This window comes from Eurytemora carolleeae, unplaced genomic scaffold (assembly GCF_000591075.1).
Source record: "Eurytemora carolleeae unplaced genomic scaffold, Eaff_2.0 scaffold102, whole genome shotgun sequence".
Lineage (NCBI taxonomy): Eukaryota > Metazoa > Arthropoda > Copepoda > Calanoida > Temoridae > Eurytemora > Eurytemora carolleeae.
In genome coordinates this window covers 304,982-324,184 of record NW_019396136.1, presented here as the reverse complement: position 1 = coordinate 324,184, position 19,203 = coordinate 304,982, and the positions used below count along the sequence as shown (strand labels likewise).

General features: G+C 32.3%; 1 protein-coding gene across 1 annotated transcript in view; it reads left to right on the top strand.

Moving 5' to 3' along the window:
• Window positions 1–17,272, top strand: part of LOC111696020 (uncharacterized) — an 18,367-nt gene extending 1,095 nt beyond the window's left edge. Inside the window, exons 3-24 of the mRNA XM_023465538.1 lie at window positions 378–442; window positions 3,417–3,491; window positions 3,550–3,608; window positions 3,815–3,944; window positions 4,282–4,781; window positions 4,930–5,014; window positions 5,111–5,165; window positions 5,352–5,447; window positions 5,757–5,808; window positions 6,132–6,269; window positions 6,423–6,474; window positions 6,700–6,775; window positions 7,793–7,868; window positions 7,934–7,976; window positions 8,416–8,466; window positions 14,347–14,411; window positions 14,800–14,941; window positions 15,470–15,582; window positions 16,062–16,159; window positions 16,397–16,472; window positions 16,541–16,594; window positions 17,086–17,272. Of these exons, the coding sequence (XP_023321306.1) occupies window positions 378–442; window positions 3,417–3,491; window positions 3,550–3,608; window positions 3,815–3,944; window positions 4,282–4,781; window positions 4,930–5,014; window positions 5,111–5,165; window positions 5,352–5,447; window positions 5,757–5,808; window positions 6,132–6,269; window positions 6,423–6,474; window positions 6,700–6,775; window positions 7,793–7,868; window positions 7,934–7,976; window positions 8,416–8,466; window positions 14,347–14,411; window positions 14,800–14,941; window positions 15,470–15,582; window positions 16,062–16,159; window positions 16,397–16,472; window positions 16,541–16,594; window positions 17,086–17,174 (2,190 nt within the window). The 3' untranslated portion in view covers window positions 17,175–17,272. The remainder of the gene's footprint in view (window positions 1–377; window positions 443–3,416; window positions 3,492–3,549; window positions 3,609–3,814; window positions 3,945–4,281; window positions 4,782–4,929; window positions 5,015–5,110; window positions 5,166–5,351; window positions 5,448–5,756; window positions 5,809–6,131; window positions 6,270–6,422; window positions 6,475–6,699; window positions 6,776–7,792; window positions 7,869–7,933; window positions 7,977–8,415; window positions 8,467–14,346; window positions 14,412–14,799; window positions 14,942–15,469; window positions 15,583–16,061; window positions 16,160–16,396; window positions 16,473–16,540; window positions 16,595–17,085) is intronic.
• The last annotated feature ends 1,931 nt before the right edge of the window (window positions 17,273–19,203 follow it).

Here is a 19,203-nt window from a genome sequence, read left to right as displayed (position 1 = left end):
TAAAGTGGAAGGCATAGAGTCTATGTGAAATGATCATTGGTCAATTATGAAACCAGCCTATTTCATAATTTGGTTTTCTTTTAACAATAATTTTAGATTTTCTATAAAATGATATTCCAGGGCCCAAAAGGTTATATAGCATAAATATGTGAAGTACACCTGCAGTATAAAAACAGTAAAACAAAATGGCCGTTTTACACTTTTTTCTAGTAAATTCCTCTCTAATATATTTTTTATTCTCTATGCTTATAATACAAGCGTTTTCGGGAAATCCAAATCCAAAATCTTTTTTAACTTAATGCATTCTGAATATTTGACATTGTCAAGTAGAAGCGTTGGCCAATTCAACTTCTTTTTATAAATCAGAATAATATAAGGGTTTCAATGAATGGAGAGAAAATCAGGTTCTCACCACGCTCACAAGCTCAGCGGCTCCAATTAGGGACAATTTTAAACAAATTATCTGCAAAAAGTTCTTAAATCTATAAGCTTTGAAATTGAATACCATAGTTTAAAGAGACCCATTTCACACCTCTCTCAAAACTTAATCATGTCGATAATGTTATGAATAATTTTCTGTTAACTTTTATAGCTGCATCTGCTTATTTGAACTCTATGGACCACAACTTCAAGTAGCAAATCCTGTCTCTTAAGAATTTTCCTTTTCGTTTTGCTTGAAAGATATCATGATAATAGTAGAGTAAGGGATACTAGAAAATTTCCTAGTTCCGTATTGGAAACTTGATAACATCCGGTTTACATAATGGCAAGTTGGCAAATGGTTAAATTTCCGATTTTCATGTTGACAATTTTACGTTACCTTCGTTTCCAGAAGATACATTTAAACAATTCATTAAAGTTTATGCTTTTCAGTAAGTTAACATCAACATTAACATTAACATTAACATTGATTTTAAACAATTCAATAACGTTTATAGTTGTCAGTATATAATGTTAACATTAACATTAATATTAACATTAACATTAACATTAATATTAACATTAACATTGAGTTTAAACAATTCAATAACGTTTATGGTTGTCAGTTTATAATGTAAACATTAACATTAACATTAATATTGACTTTCAACAAGTCAATAACGTTTATGGTTGTCAGTATATAAAGTTAACATTAACATTAATATTAACATTAACATTGAGTTTAAACAATTCAATAAAGTTTGTGGTTGTCAGTATATAAAGTTAACATTAACATTAACATTAACATTAACATTAACATATTGAGTTTACAATAACGTTTATGGTTGTCAGTATATAAAGTTAGCATTAACATTTACATTAACATTAACATTAACATTAATATTAACATTAACATTGAGTTTAAACAATTCAATAAAGTTTGTGGTTGTCAGTATATAAGGTTAACATTAACATTAACATTGAGTTTAAACAATTCATTAAAGTTTATGGTTGTCATGATATAAAGTTAACATTAACATTAATATTAACATTAACATTAACATTGAGTTTACACAATTTAATAACGTTTATGGTTGTCAGTAAATACTGTTAACATTAACATTAACATTAATATTGACTTTAAACAAGTCAATAACATTTATGGTTGTCAGTATATAAAGTTAACATTAACATTAACATTGAGTTTAAACAATTCAATAAAGTTTGTAGTTGTCAGTATATAAAGTTAACATTAACATTAACATTAACATTAACATTAACATTAACATATTGAGTTTAAACAATTCAATAACGTTTATGGTTGTCAGTATATAAAGTTAACATTAACATTAACATTAACATTAACATTGACTATAAACAATTCATTGAAGTTTATGGTTGTCAGTATATAAAGTTAACATTAACATTAACATTAATATTGACTATAAACAATTCAATAACGTTAATGGTCTGTATATCAACATTAACATTAACATTTACATTAATTTTAAGCTATTCATGAATGTTTATGGTTGTCAGTATATAAGGTTAACATTAACTTTAACATTAACATTAGCATTAACATGAACATTGAGTTTTAACAATTTAATAACGTTTATGGTTGTCAGTATATAATGTTAACATTAACATTAATATTGACTTTAAACAAGTCAATAACATTTATGGTTGTCAGTATATAAAGTTAACATTAACATTTACATTAACATTAACATTAATATTAACATTAACATTGAGTTTAAACAATTCAATAAAGTTTGTGGTTGTCAGTATATAAAGTTAACATTAACATTTTGTTTCGCTACTTAGCGATTTCCCTAAAGACCTAATATATTTATATATAAAAAATAGTTACCACAGTGATCCCAGAATTCTGGACACGGTTAAAACTTGCAAGACGAATAAACATATACTGATATAAACTATTCACTCCTCCGCGAGAAATCTTTCGCCTGCGTAGTCAGTCTGTAAACAGTTCCTAAAACTAGTTCTTTCACAATACATTCTGTACAGATCCGCAGGGAGAACTCAGAAACTCACAGGGGCATCACATAGACTTCATACACGCAGCATGGCTCGCGTACCACATTTACATTAACATTAACATTAACATTAATATTAACATTAACATTGAGTTTAAACAATTCAATAAAGTTTGTGGTTGTCAGTATATAAAATTAACATTGAGTTTAAACAATTCATTAAAGTTTATGGTTGTCAGTATATAAAGTTAACATAAACATTAACATTGACTTTAAACAATTGATGTTTATTTATATGTTAATATCAATTAACATTAACATTTGTATGTTAATATTAACATTAATTATATTTATTAAATCTTCAATGGTCTCATATAGAGCCTCTAATGTTCCGGAATGGAATTCACTTTCCGAAAACTAGAAATCATATCTTCTTTGGGTTTCATTGGCACATGTTTATAGGTTGACTTGAACTTTGATTATTTACAAAGGAATTGAGTCTTTTTCACAAATTCTGATTTTCTAATAACTATATCTTTAAAACCAAATGTTGCAGACCTTAGATATTTCAAACAATGAATTTTGTTAGATTATTATATCTTTTGTGCAGGTTGTGTGTAAATTGCAGAAAAACTATTTTCAAGATAAGAATTAAAACATTCCTGTAATCACATTAATTTGACAAAACAAATACAACGTTTAAATTAGAAGTAGAAATATAAATATTTAGTTTAAAAAGATTTATGAGGGAAAATGGGAAATGTAGAGCTAATCAATTGTGATTAAATCATACAACATTTAAAAAGAAATTGGTCATGAACTTAAAAATGTGTCACACTGTCAATTTATTATCATTTTTACTAAAGTTTTGAGCCTTCTTTAAGACGTATGACAAATAAAAGGTAATTTGAACATATTATATATATTTTTCATCTAAAATCAGTATATGAAATAAACTAAATTTTACTACTTAAAATGTTTAAAATGTTTGATCAGTGGTGAAACATTTCCTACAGTAACAATATGCAGCCAAGGACTGGACCTGGAAGCGGTTGGGAATGCACTTTTAAGGAAAATTAATTTTTAAATTTCTATTTTAGCTACAAACTAATTATGATTTCAACCTTAGGGATTTTGAAGAATGGAGACTGGAAAATGAAAAAGACAAAAACTCTTCAATTACTGATGGTAGGATTTTGATGAAAAGACAGTATTATTTTTAATTAAAGGCAACAATTTCCAAATAGAAATTCTAAAAGCCAGCCCACTTGGCAATTTTACTTGGAATTATAATTACATAAAACAGTTTAAAAAAATTATTATTTTAAATGAAGTTTCTCCTAAATCCATGTTGATAATCCCTTAAATATCCACAATAATGTTTAATAATTTAGAAGCTGCAGCGACAGATCTTGCGATGAAAGAATATATTTCAGCTAAATTTATGATCTCAAACGAAACAACCATTGATTTGTTTGATCTAGTTTATGCTATGAGTTCCAGCAACATTGAGAAAACTATGAGGTAAAATACCTCTTAAAAACTATTGTCATTTAATCTAACCAATATTTTTTAAACTTTCAAGTATTTTAGATTAGAAAGTTTTCAAGTATCCTGCTGATTTTTTAGACAATTTACAACTCTTCTTTTGAAAACTTCATTGTTTCATATCATTCTACTCAATGTTTTTAACCTTAACCGTCTGTGCTTTTTATCATTGAATTTCAATTGAATCTAATCTCCAGGGTTTAAATTTTAACCTAGAGGGGATTTAAGTAGATAGTGAATGATACATTTAAACCTACTGATTTAGTTCACTATTAAAACTGCAAAATATTTTGAACTCTAATATTTTATTTAGCGTGAGCCAGCTTCATCTGAATCTAGATCAAATTATCCTAGTAAACGGCTCAATAAAGAGTAGTGTTGACACATCACAAAGTGTACCAATCCAAAATACTGAAAATATTCAACTTACTGCAACAGAAGTAGCAAATGAAGCGATCACAACTCCTTCTGAAACTTCTGAAAATTACCAATCTACTGCAACAGAAGTAACAAATGAAGCGATCACAACTCCTTCAGAAACTTCTGAAAATTACCAATCTACTGCAACAGAAGTAACAAATGAAGCGATCACAACTCCTTCAGAAACTTCTGAAAATTACCAATCTACTGCAACAGCAGTCACTAATGAAGTGATCACAACTCCTACAGAAACTTCTCAAAATTACCAATCTACTGCAACAGCAGTCACTAATAAAGCAATCACAACTTCTGCGCAAACTGCAATTGATAATGAAAAAGAAAAAAACACTGACAATAATGGAGTAAATGGAAGCAGAACTAGGAGAAAGAGAGGTATAGAACAAGTTTTTCATACAATATGTTTTAGATAAATTCTATATGAAACTTCAACAAATATTTTTTAAAGAAAGTCAATGAAAAATTGTTATTGTTTGCAGATAATTAATTTCACAGATAATATTATTTTTTTCTTTTTATATAGCAGTGACCGAAAGTGACAATATTCCTTCTGATCTGGAGACAATAGATCTATTTTTAAACCCAGACAAGTCACAAACCAGAACAAGGAATTCTTCTAATTTAGAAGACTAACAATTCACAAAATAAATGAATTTTTAGTCATATCAAATCAATTTGATCAAATTTAAAGAATTGTGTTCTAGTGAAGCAAAGCTTAAATCCGATGATACACAATCTTTTATCACAAAAAACATCAAGGTAAACTGTCCTTTCTCAAAAATATAAGTGATCTTGGAAATTCCACGAAATGGGGAATTTAAATAATAAATAATAAAGATGCTTAAACTTTAAAAAAAATTAATCATGTAAAAGTCTATATATTTTTATATTTTCCAAGAAATTAATGTTAACAACCTAAAAGTCTTAAGCCAACTTGATATTTAGAAAATATACGAAGAAATTTTTAAACTGTTGTGGTACTCTAAACTTCCTTGCTCTCCAACATATGTGAGCAGTAACAGCTTGATACAAAATTGCCAGGTTATATTCAAACCATTCTTTTGACAGTAAGATTTAAAATGATACGGTTAGAGTTCTTAGATTTTTAAGTGATCAGTAGATGTCATTCCTTCTTTTTATTAAATAATCCTTTTCATACTCTTCTGGTTTTATTAACATTTAAAGTACTATTGCGGAAAGATGAATTTTCAATAAGGAGGGAAAGGATTCAGCAAGACAAAATAAGGGAAAATAGGTACAGGATCAGGCAAGAGGAGGATAAGGTTTTTAAAATATTTACCCCTTTTCTAATATGAATTATTATAAATATAATCTATTATATTTCTGTAGTTTGGAGGTAAAGCGATGGACTGCAGGAAAATATTCAAACCTTCACCAACAGGAACTAGTCACTCTCAAATTGAAAATATATTTGTTTAATAATAAATATTGAAAAAGATTCTGGGACCAGATTTTATGAATAGCAATACATGGTTGAACCAAAAAGAAGGGGTTAATCCATTCCTCTTTAGCTTGAACCGGTGCACAAGAAAAATGGTTGAACTTTGTCTACACGGTTTAGCTCTCCTTGCTATTTATAACAATCTGGTACCTGAAAAAAGAAATGAGTAAATCATACATATAAAAGAATCAATAATGCACAGTGTACATGTATAAGATATCTAGATCAATTGCTTTAGGCAAAAATGAATGTGTCTGGATTAGACATAGGAATATGTTGTGCTTTTAACAGCCAGGAAACCCTTCGTGAATCCAACTACACTAGAATGCTAAACCAGTTAAATTACAAAGATATGGAAGGTTTCAAAGATATTCAAAAAGACCCACTCTCTATCATTACAGGTTACACACATTGAGAAAAAGTAACTTTAATCTAAAATATGTTGAATCACAAAAGAAAGAAATATTTTAACAAAAAAAACATCAAAACAGGGCCAGTATGTAGTACCAGATATATGCAGTATGCATTCAATCATATGTTTTGACTTATTTTAGGAAAAGGAAATGGCTTATCCTTTATGCTGGATCAACATTCAGATATCATCAGGCAAGTCATTCATTACATTTTAAAACTAAGTGTTGATGATGGTCCAACCCTCATGGAGTAATTAAAGTAAATGTTAGTTTCACATCTTATTAAAATAATATTTCGATCTGGGTTGACCCTTGTCAGTTCTTGAGATTGTTTCCGTCATGGAGATATATTCCCTTTCTGAAGATGAATTGGAATGTTTTCAAATATTACAAGATCAATCCCAACCTTGTTTATTAGTTTTGGAACCGTTGAGGGAGATGCGAATGGTTTTCTAATGTATGTTGGAGAATCAGATGAGTTTCCAACACTTCAGGTTAGTTAACCCTATAAAGACTAGCCGGCACGTCTGAGGGGGGGGGGTGATCTGAATATTTGAACAGAATTACAAAGAAAAAACTTAGACCTAAAGTATATATCTAATATATAGAAAGTTTAATTTTGAAAAATAGCTTTGGAAAAACATACTACGGAAAATTACTTGATTTTTTCTGAAATGTTAAGAACTTTCAAAGTAAAAGTTTAAACAAAATATGAGAGTAGTATGGAGTAGAAACAAGAGGAGGTGCCAAACACACTCTCTCTGATTACAAGAGGAAATGGTCGTTAAGTACAAAGAAACAAAGGTGTTCAGGGCCTTTTGAGCAAAAGGCTTAATAAGGCAGTTCTGCATAAATTGCAAAACATTTTATGCTTATGGCATACTCATTTGTGGCTTTTATTTTTAGTCTTTGTAAATTGCAGCAGTGTTGGACTTCAAAAATTTAAGATTTTTCTCAGCATATCAGAAAATTTCAATACTCAGATGCACAGGTGCAAAATGAGGGGAGGGGCTGTGGGTGTTGCAAACTCATGTCCCCCTCTTAGAGAAGTGAAAAGTATGATTTCCATGGGTTATTTAGCTCCAATCGGGGGCAAAGTCCCCTTGAAACTTTAAGAAAAGGTTAAGCACTGGACAAGTTTCTGTAAACCCTTACTGACCTGAATCTGTTTCAGTTCCAATTTTAATTAAGTTTGAACTATCCATACAATTAATCCAATTAGATTTTTTCATCTTGTGTGATGTTTCAGGACCAATGCATTACTTAATTATTAATAGTGTTTTTAAAAGTAAGACCTTAACATGTGAAGCTAGAACTATTTATAGATAAGTTTGAATCTTGATAAAGATTTCTATTAAATGTTTAATTTGTAAAATAGTCAATAAAATATAATAAAATGAAAATTTGAAATTATTCAAGTTCTACGTATCTAGCATGTACAAATTAATTATCATTTTTTTACTTTATTGACTAGGTTTTTCATTTTCAAAAAACACTTATTTTAAAATCAGGTTAAATCTCTAATGTTAAATGCCGGAAGTAATCACGACATAGAAATAGTACCCTATTTTGTAACAACAAGTTCAGGTATTTTTATTTAATCAAAAAATTAAACTAAATGAACATGCTTATATTGACATGTTTATCTTTAGATTTGGATTCTATGGATCCTGAGACCCGAACTTGCTTTAAAAGGAAACTCAGATGAAGAAGCTAGCATTTTCATAATTTATAATTAACTTTACCACTTCAGATAAAGTTTTCTTTCGTGATCCTATCCAAACAAAAACCATCCCTTTAGATATGAATAGTTTAATCAAATTTGAGCCAAATCGGTTTAGTGGTTTTGATTGTAATTGGAAGTAAGAAAAAGGAATACCATGACTGGCAATCACAAACCAGGTATATTGAGCCAGAAAACTTAAAATAAAAGTTATATGTTTTTTTTCAAAATTATTTTGGTTTTTTAAACCTGAATTTATGGAAATTTTAAAAGTGCATCGGTTGCAAAAACCTGACTAATGATAAAAATAAAAACATTTCTAGTAAACAAAAAAAACAGTTGAATTGCACTTTTCGTCCAAGCTTCACTTTTCTTAATTGTACACTTTTTCATCTTGATCGGAACTTAAAGGGATGAGAAGGATTTGTACTTTTACTCAAAGTACTCTCAGTCAAGCTGCAGGAAATTCTTTCTTCTTAAAGTTTACGTTTTTAGATTATTTGTTTAATTGTCCTCTTTCTTTTTGATATAAAAAAGTGAAGATGCTATGTATTGTTTACTTTGTACTTAAATAAATATTGATCAAATAATTTACTTTCTGTATAATTCCTTATCTTTATCTGTTCATGCATGTAGTAAATGCCCTACTCCATAAACTGTTCTCCGACCCATATCTATCCAGTTACAACTCAGTTTGGCTTGACAATTAATTTCAACACCCGGACACTATTCCGTGAACTATCAACGCCAAATTAATGGGCTTGATCTTGTCAGCTATCGATGCCAACACAGACACTAAAATTAATCAATAGATACCAAACCACTGGGCACAATCTCATGAGCTATCAATGTTAACCAGACACTAGCTTGTATCTATCAACGCCAAACCAATGGGAGTGATCTTGTCAGCCATCAATGTCAACACAGACACTAGCAATTAATCATTCAATGCCAAACCACTTTGCATGATCTCATGAGCTATTGATGTCAACCAGACTCTAACTCGTACTCTATCAACGCCAAACAAATAGATCGTATGTTTCAACGAGAACAAAATTACTCTCTTGGCAGTAATCAAATCAGTATCTCTATATCAACTAAAGATATTTCTTCATGTTAGATTAGAGTTAGGTCTAAACAGTGTAATTACAACTTATGCATTGCTATATATAACGTAGTTAAGCAATCACAATATGGGAATGACGGAGTCATATATATCTAGGTATCCAGATTGGGTTACTCGCATTAAATGATTTACATATTTACTAATGCGCACAGTAAGATATATGGACAATGTACAAAATATTTTTTATAGATATATTATGGGCCTCTTGATTTATTACAAATGGGAGGGGGGAAAAGAATGTTGAAATATACACTTCAGACACTCCACGGTTTTTCTTCTTTCTTTTCCATTCTCCTTTCTCTACTGCAAACAGAGAATGCATGAGCTTCCTTATCATACAGACCAGGTCAATGGTGCCTAGATAGGGGAGTTTGTTTTCCTTCCTCTTCCATGCAGTTGCATTGTCCTAACAGACAGTTGACTCCATATCTAAAACGTTTAGGCTGATCCAAGTCATCTATGTCATCCTCTAGTTCCTCGTAGGATACAACCGGGATATATCGTTGACTCCTTTTGATCCTTCCTTGTGTCTTGATTTGGATCCTCTCTGTTGCTGATTTCTCTGTGGTTTCTGTGTTCCGGTAACATCTGCAGAATGATATCAGAACCTGGGTTACTGATTGACTACTCGATTTCATCCTTTGTCTTGGGTTTCCATGAACTAATTATGCGTTTCCATAGCTATGTCCTAATCTTCAAGGTAGATGGGGGGTGGGGGAGATAGGAGTGCTTGTCCCAAACTGATAAAACAAAAAATGTTCTCTGGAAGTTGTCTAATGTGCCAGCTACTCCTCTATGTCCAGAAATTATTCCCTCTTGACATATCTGGAACTCTTTTTTTAACCTTGCTTATGGCAGGCAGATATGTTAAGCATTGTATGGTTTTTTGGATTGGTGTGCTTATTGTAACATAAAACCCCATCCTTCATCACAAACAGCATAGGATTGAAGATCTGTCTTGCACTTTGACTCTTAATCCTTGCATGTGTGGTGCTTTACCTTCTACAACCCATTGGCTAACTTCCTTCAAGAATTTTTTGGCTTTTTGTAGTTTCCTTAACTCTATTTCCCTTCCATGATCTCATGTTTTGTTTCTTGACTCGTGCTGTGCACTGCAGGAGCGAATATCCGGCAAACCTCTGCCTCTCTTTAGCTATCTCGACTGGATCTGCCTCTAGATCTGTAGCATAAGTTATCTTGAGTTCTCCTACTTCATTTCCTGTCTGATACTTTTTGTTCTCTCTCTTCATTAGTTCATCTAAATGATCTGATCTTGACATTGCATTCAAGTTCACATTCTCGATCCCCTTCTTGTGTATCATTATGAATTCGAATTGAGCCAAATCTGCAACCAATGTTGAAAAATGCATTCCTCAAATTTGATGCTAACAATGTACTTCAGGCTGGATGCATCTATATAAACTAAAAAGGGGGGTCGGTACTTCAGTATATGTTTCCATATCTCCAATCTCTTCACTAAAGCCAGTAGTTCTCCCTTCATAGATGGATAATGTTTCTTGCATCGGTTGCACTTCCTACCCCAGCAACCGATAAAATGCTCCATTATGTCCTGTTTTGAGACAGTATACCAGCAATATTCAAAGCAGACCAGTCCATGGTGAGTATAAAAGGCTCATTGGAGTTAAAATTTGGATATGCCTAAATCTTTCCTGCTGTGAGCTCTGATTTCAATTGTTTAAATTCCTTCTTCCATGCCATGTCCACTTCTAATTCTAACGCCTTCTTCATCAAATTCATATGATTTGCCACAGCAGAATACCTTGGAATGAAACTCCTATAATATCCTGTGAATCTGAGGAATGAGGACATCTCCTTACAACTACTTGGGCATGGCCATTTCTGCACATTCCTGATATAATCCTCCAATATTAGCACTCCAACTCTACTCACTTTATGCTGAAATACTGTACTTCTGACTGAAAAATCTTGGTTTTCTAGGCTGTATCTTGCTCCCTGCTTTAGAATTAGCTTGTTCTACCTTCCTCAGATGCTCCAGGTGTCCCCACAGATCTGTCGAATACACCAGAATGTCATCCAGGTCAGTCTTTGCAGGTAGATGAGCCATGGCCAGGTCCAGCATCTGTAAGTAAACACTGCCTGCATTACATAAGCCAAACAGCATTCATATGTAACAAAATATCCCATACAGGCTCTATACAATCTCTCCTGCTTTCCTCGATTTGCATACAGTGTTAGACCCGCAAGTGTCAATTGAAATAAATATTGTGGCACCTTTTAACTTCTGGAGATTTTCTAGAATGTTTGTTAATGGATATGCATCCTTCACTGTTGCAGAATTTCAATGCCTTAGATATGTCATCCATCTTGTTCTTCCAACTTTCTTCTTAACTGGAACTAAACTCATGGACTTTTAGAAGGTTCAATGAACCCTTGCTCAATCCACTCATCTATCTTCAAGTTTCTTTTCTAATATGGCTTCAATGGTCTCACTTTGGATCTCTTGGGAACTGTTCCTGGTTCTAGATTTATCTTTAACTCTACCAAATCTGTTTTCCCATAATAATTGGTATGTAACGACAGAACCAAAAAAATTGTCTAGAAACATTTTTATCACTTCCTTCTACAATTATCTTTGTTTAATATCTCGTTTTCATCTTTTTTGAAGCTTTAACAAATAAATCTTACTTTCTCTGTAGGATAGTCTGATTCCTGCATAGAATTAACATTTTTTGATAATGTTTCCTCATCATCTTCTTCCACTTTCGGTTCCTTACTTCCTCTTTACTCTTTCCTAAACCAGGCCTCTTTATCAATGTCCAAGCTGTGTATTGTCCCTAACCTTTGACGTGGACAAATTTCTACTTCCTCTTCTGTGTGGTTCTCCATAAAGACAACTAGTTCCTTGCCTGACAAATTATAGATGGTCTTTGGAGGCACTAATCTTCTTCCTGGATTTTGTTATTTTGGTAGCATAGATTCTACAAATCACTCTCCTCTCCAATCTCCTTCTATTCTGACTTTCACTAGTTTTGCACTTCCTGTAGGAATGAACACTTTCTACCCTGACCACAGTTTTCTCTCTCTTACTTCTGGTTCCAGTATTACTTCCGGATATTGTCTTACTTCCAGTTTGTGTGACTTCCTTTTTCAGTTATTAATTTTGCTTCTTGTTTCACACATTAGAAATTCACATTGTATTGTTTAAAGAATTCTAATCCCAAATTCATTGCATGATTTAGTCACTATGGGTTCAACTTCAAACACTTGGTCCAGTCTGTCTAAATATAATTTGAATTTTCTTCCTGTCCCTAATACTTTAATGCCTTTTCCTCCTTTTTTCGCTGTTCCTACCTGAACGTTGCTTGTCACTGACATTTTTCCCACTTTTGACTCCCTGAAATTTTTGGACACCAAAGTACTTGTCACTAGATTCCTGGAATCAACTTTACGGTTTTCTTCTTTCAACCTTTTCATACTATTCAAGCTTATCATTAATTTCTCCTCCCAATCACTAACTTCCTCTTCTAACTTGCTCTGAGGCTTAACGCTCTCTGTTAACTCAACATTAATGGGTCGGACATTTACAAGATTTTAAACTTCTATTAATTCAACAATATTCACTAAATTAATTTTTTTAATTTCTGGAATTGCCAGCTGTTGGCTGTTGGAACTCCTTAGCCATCTTCTCAGTTAGGTTCGCCAGAGTTTTCTTCAGTTCCCCTACTCTTCCACTTCCTGTAATTCAGTCACCTTTACCCTGTTTACTCCTGCAGTCTCGCAATAATGGTCAGATTTTCCACAATTGAAACAGAATAGCTTCCATTGTTACTTCCGGTTTGTTTGTAACTCTCGTTCTTCCCGTTTTGATTCTTCTTATACTATTCTGGGAATTGCACTAGATTTCTCTTATCCGATTCTGCAAACTTCTTACAATCTCTCTTTGTAGGACCAGTCTCCCTGTAGTAAAAACAGGTATTTTCAGACTGCATTGTGTGGAGATCCCCATAACTTTCCTCTATATCTTATTTGTCTGATACAAAGCCAGGTATTGCATTTACCTCTGTAAGAACTTACCCTGCTCTCCACCATTGATCTGTTCTCATGTTTATTTCCTCTGGCTCAAAATCAAATGAGCTCTTCAACTCAACCATATCATGTGAAGCAGCCCTGGGGTCTTTGTTGATTGTTCTTAGGTTGACCAGCTTATGATCTAGTGCTGCTTTAATCTTGCTCTCATTTTGCAATACTTCAGGCATAAACTGTAAACACATTCTCCACAATTCATAATGGTATAAAAACCCCAAAATCAGTGCATTGAACTATGACAATGTTCTCTTGGCTGGAGCATATGCTTGCATCAATAGCCTTAACTTGTCAGTGCCATATCTCCTGGGATCTTCAGTTCTTGTCTGTCCCCTGTAGAGGTATTCTTGTTCTCAGCCTTCCTCGTCTATTTCTTGTGAGAATGTCAACACAAGGACAATATTCCGTGAACTATCAACGCCAAATCAATGGGCTTGATCTTGTCAGCTATTGATGTCAACACAGACGCTAGCAATTAATCGATAGATGTCAAACCACTGGGCACAGTTTCATGAGCTGTCAATATTAACCAGACACTAGGTTGTATCTATCAACGCCAAACCAATGGGAGCAATCTTGTCAGCTATCAATGTCAACAGGGACACTAGCAATTAATCATTCTATGCCAAACCACTGTGCATGATCTCATGAGCTATCAATGTCAACCAGACTCTAGCTCGTACTCAAACAACGCCAAACCAATGGGGGTTATCTCAGATCGTATGTTTCAACGAGAACAAAATTACTCTCTTGGCAGTAATCAAATCAGAGTCTCTATGTCAACTAAAGATATTTCTTCATGTTAGATTAGAGTTAGGTCTTAACAGTGTAATTACAAGTTATGGTGTATTAAATATAAGGTAGTTAAGCAATCAAAATATGGGAATGACGGAGTCATATATATTTATGTATCCAGTTTGTGTTAATCGCAATTGTATTTACTAATGAGCACAATAAGCTTTATGAACAATGTACAACGTAATTTATTTAGATTTACTATGGGCCTCTGGATTTATTACATGTATTTAAAAATATGGTTAAAGTTTTGACTTTAAAATTAGAAATTTCAATTATTTTTTAGATTTTCAATCTGATTTTATTTGTTTATATTAAAAGCCTAGTTTAATGCAAAATTAGAAGACATAAATCAGGTTTGAATGTTCGCTGTTATTGGCAGAGCAGGAGGAAGGATGCATCCCATGGTATCTGCCTCAAAGTATGTGAACACTGATTTTTCAATCTGTCCCATGATCCATTTTATTACCTTTCCCATAATCTGTACTTTAGACCCTGTTTAAAATTGAACTGTAGAAATTCTCTCAGAATTTATTTTAGGATTTGTCCCAATATACACTTTTGGATCTGTCCTAGATTACACTTCAGGACCAGTCCTACATTGCACTTCACTAGTCCCCAAATTCGATTTAGACCTATCTTGGAATATTTCTTGCGGGTTACCCTGTGATTAATTCTTTTTGACCCAGGATCATTAATACATACAGGAATTATTAAAGAATATAAATTTTATTTTGAAAACTTAATTGACAAATTGAAAAAAAATACTTCAAATAAAGTTGTATAACTGCGATAATGACTTATTCAAGGAAACAATGGTACGCCCTGTGACCCGTGGAAATCTAGTAAGTTCCGACAAACAATGAAAAAACAGAAAGTTGGCTCTTGCAACTGTTTACCCGACTGCACTGCAACATTTTATTCATCCATCAAGTCCACATCTGCAATTAGGTAAACTTGATTTTTAATATACACACAGTTAGAACCAGAAAACTTTGGAATTGGAAGACGTCATTAAAGCAATAATTAAATTTATTTATTGTTGTTACAAAGCAAATAAATCGTTTATTTTGTGAAATGGATACATCTGTTTAGTGTTTACACTGCAAAACTGCCGTTTCTCATTTCAGTATACTATATAATTTCAAAATTAAGCCTAAAATAGTCTTCCTATTCCAAAGATTTATGTTTTTCACTGTATAGTGTATGTATAAGCAAGAATTAGTTTAGCATTTACATAGTGACATTTCCAATCTCTATTGTTACGGATAAATTCTGATTTTCTAGCTTAAAATTGAGTGCTGGTAAACTCAAGCTTGCGGCACTCAATTTTCTGGCAGAAAAAGCAGAACATCTCCGTCCTCCTTGATTCCACAAATGTTATAGGGGAACCTTTATGCATCGGACATACCACTTCACACTTAGAGGGTAACTTGAAATTCTCTCTAATCATACAATTAATGTTAATAATGTTTCTAGACCTTGTGATTCCAAGAACCTGAACCAGAGTCCAATGTGTGATCTAGAAGATCCAGTTCTCCCAAACATTTATGGGAACGAGATCAACAAAACTTACCAAGAACTAGTAGAAGGTGTGAGAGATTTGAAGTGAAATCTACCTAAATCTCACAAAATACAAACACTTTTGTTGTAATTTCAAGTCATCGTTTATTTAAAGGGTGCTTTCGCAAAGATATTTTCCCGAGGGCAACTTCCCAATCCCAAATGTGCAATTTCCCAAATGTACATTTAAGGTTACTTCGGGCCATTAGAGGCGCTGCAGGCTGCAAAGAAGGGGGGGGGGGCGAGCACTGCAGTTAGGGGGCCTAGAACTGTGACTAGAACAGACTTGGGAAGTTGCCACTGCGAAAATTACACATTTGGGAAGTTGGCACTTGGTAAAAATCACCTTGGGGAGTTGCCGCTTAAGAAAATGCTTTTGAGAAAGTATCTATCATCACTTAAAGAGGGGCTGGCTCAATTCATTCATACATTGTCCTCAAATGAACAGTAACTTGAAATTACGAGCATACAAAAATATAAAATGTTCTAGAAGCCCTCTTTAACACAGGTGCTCCTGCGTATCTGAAAAATAAGCTTGGTTCAGCACGATATTACTATAAAACAACAACTCTTAGAAATATGGAAATATTTTCAGAATTAAAACAGGTAAAATACCACGTTAAACTAAATTAAATTGCACGTTAGATTGAAATCTGGCATGTTTTAAATCATAATTGGGAAGAACAAAAATGTTTCAAATATGAAAACTGATAATATTTTTTATAAATATGTGTGCAAAACATCAAATCTAAAGGAGTTTCAAGGTCACAAAGTCGTACAAGTAATGTCTTATTAATTTGACCTTCATCACTGATATGCAAAAATTAATTGTTTAATATTTAGGACATGAGCTCGTATGATGCTTTCTCTAAGGATGTATCAACAGTTACTGTTTATTTTGCCCAACCAACAGCTTTACGTAATACTTTCAATACTTTTAAACACTAGGTGCAGTCGATTTACATAAAACAAAAACTTCTACTTTAGAATATGAGCGAATAGAGTTCAAAACTGCCTTAAGTTTTCTTTCAGATATTGGAGGTAAAAAAAAACATTAAAAAATGGCGGTTATCAATTTAAAAAAATAGGTTGTTATTTAAGATCATTAATTTCTTTTATCTTCAATCCACTTCAAAGAAAGTGTGTTAAAGTTCAAACAGAAATTACAGAGGAATTTTTTAATTGAAACGGTGTATCTTTTTCTCTGCATTTGACCTTCTCTACCTCTTTTGAAACGCAGCCAGGCCAAGCAAGCTACTCTGCAAAGAACAAGCTATGCTTCTATAGGATCAATACTAAGAGTTTATTTTGGGGATTACAAACTTAGCCCGAAACTGCGTTAGTAAAAAAGTGAAGATATTTTCAATTTTTTACCTGACAAATTTTAGAAAAAATCATTTGTCGTTCTTAATTCTTTATGTCACTAAATTTGCAAATTCTTTAGACGAAGATGGGGATCACGCAACAGATTGCATTTGAAATCAGATCTTTCTAAGCTCATGTATTTAGAATAATAAAACTATTCTTTTTAGGTAACTTTGGTTTATTTCTTGGATTTAGCTTTCTGTCTTTTCTAGAATTGATCTATTGGTTTATCTACAGGTTTACATGTAATCCATAATAAACTGGAATCATTTAATCATTTGAGTTTTGTTTAGTAAATTTAACTATAATGTACGTATAATATCAAATCATATTGAATCATTTGTTCTGTGCTTTTTAATAAATGCTTTAACAAAACTCTCAATTTATTCTGTTTTTGATCAAAATAGAATCCTAATAATGTAACTAACAAAAGAAGTGCATGCAAAGCATATGTAGTAACTTTACTTTTAATTTGTAATCTTTCAAACTTAAATCTGTGTTGTACATTAGTTATTAAAAAGAAAGTAAATGTGTATTTAATCCTATCGCATAATTTTGCTTGAATAATAAATTTCCCGTGCAAAAATGTTGAAGTTTTCCATGCAAATTTTTACAAATGATTATATTTTGAGCACAGGAGACGTCAGTTAACATGGTAAATACATAAATATCATGCCAATTACTCAAAGTTTCCTTTCTGATAAAAAATTATGATGATCACTACACTTGTTTCCACGAGAGCACGAGAGATAATAAAACTTTAAAAATAATGTTTGTTTAACAGCATCATGCTTATAGTGTCAATATTAACATAATAATTCAATACGAATTCTTGTATATCATCAATCATCATGCCTACATTAATTTCCATGGACTTTCGTTTTCATAATACAGAAAATATTTTATACATTTCAACAAAGATAGATATTATATGGATACAAGAATTTGCCTTGTGAATGTGATTCATGCTGAGTTGATAATGAATATATTTTGATAACATTTTATTTTAAACAATTGTATCAATTGCGAGCTTGCATTGATTTATAATCATGGAACAACTAGACAGGAAGCAGGGTTGACGCGTACAGGCGTCTGATAAGCCGGTACGAGTCGTTTGAAAGTGCTCAATGCCAGAACCTTTTTGTACAAGATGCACAGTGGGCGTACAGTAGGGCACTATCTCAATCTTTGTTGCAAATTAGAAACTAAGTTTGTACAACGCCCTTAGCTACTATCAAAAAGCTAAAAAAACAGAATAAGAATAAAAAGAACATTTTCGATTTTGTAAAATTATAATTAAAAACCTTTATACTAACTAAACTAAAGTATATATACTCGGTTACTCGAGTGTCCTAGTATACTATTTTAAGAAGATTAACACAACGTGATATTTGGCCTAAGTCACTATAAATGAACCCACTGTGAAAAGCTGATATTGTAGAAATATTGTGCGCAACATTTACGATAACCTATAAATCCTACAGAAAGATTGGTTGATAATCTTAATTTATACACGTATATACAGCTGTATCATGTATGTTTAGTGAATCTCAGCCAAGCTACTTAGACAGGGCGGACCTCGCCAACAATTTATCCTATAGTTGATCCATGTTTATAATGATCTTAATTTATATTTACTTTTACTGTTCATCCATTTTTCTTTGAATGTATCCTGTAACTTTTCAATATTGCGTACATAGAGACGTAAAGATTGCAAAAAATATATACAGCTTTTTTAACACGAAATTACAACAAATTAAGGATAATCCAGATGTAAAACTTTAAAATAGATTCTAACAACCAATATTCATAGATTTGGGGGCATCGCAAGCCCACCAATGTATGGGTATCGTCTCTAATTTCTGTATAAAATACCCATTATAAGAGTTTTCAGGGAAATTACCAGTTTTCCGTCGGCTTTTATAGCTTCAACACAACATATTACTACAACTTAGACACTTAAGTTAAGCGACTGATCCTTATTTGACTTGGATAAGAGGTTTATGGTGGAACTCAATATTTCTGACCCCCCCCACCCCACCCCCTGATACCCCACTGTGAGGGGGGGGGTAGTTCATCATTTGGGCACTGCAGTACTTTTAAGGGTTAATATTATTGCTCAACTTTCATTAAGAATCAACAATAATTAACGTTTAACAATTAATTAGCATTAATGATAAAATATCGTTCAAAATAAATTTTTGGAACAATCAGTCATCGTTAGCAATTAATAATAATCTAATATCATTAACAACAAATTATTGTTTACAATTTAATAGATGTTG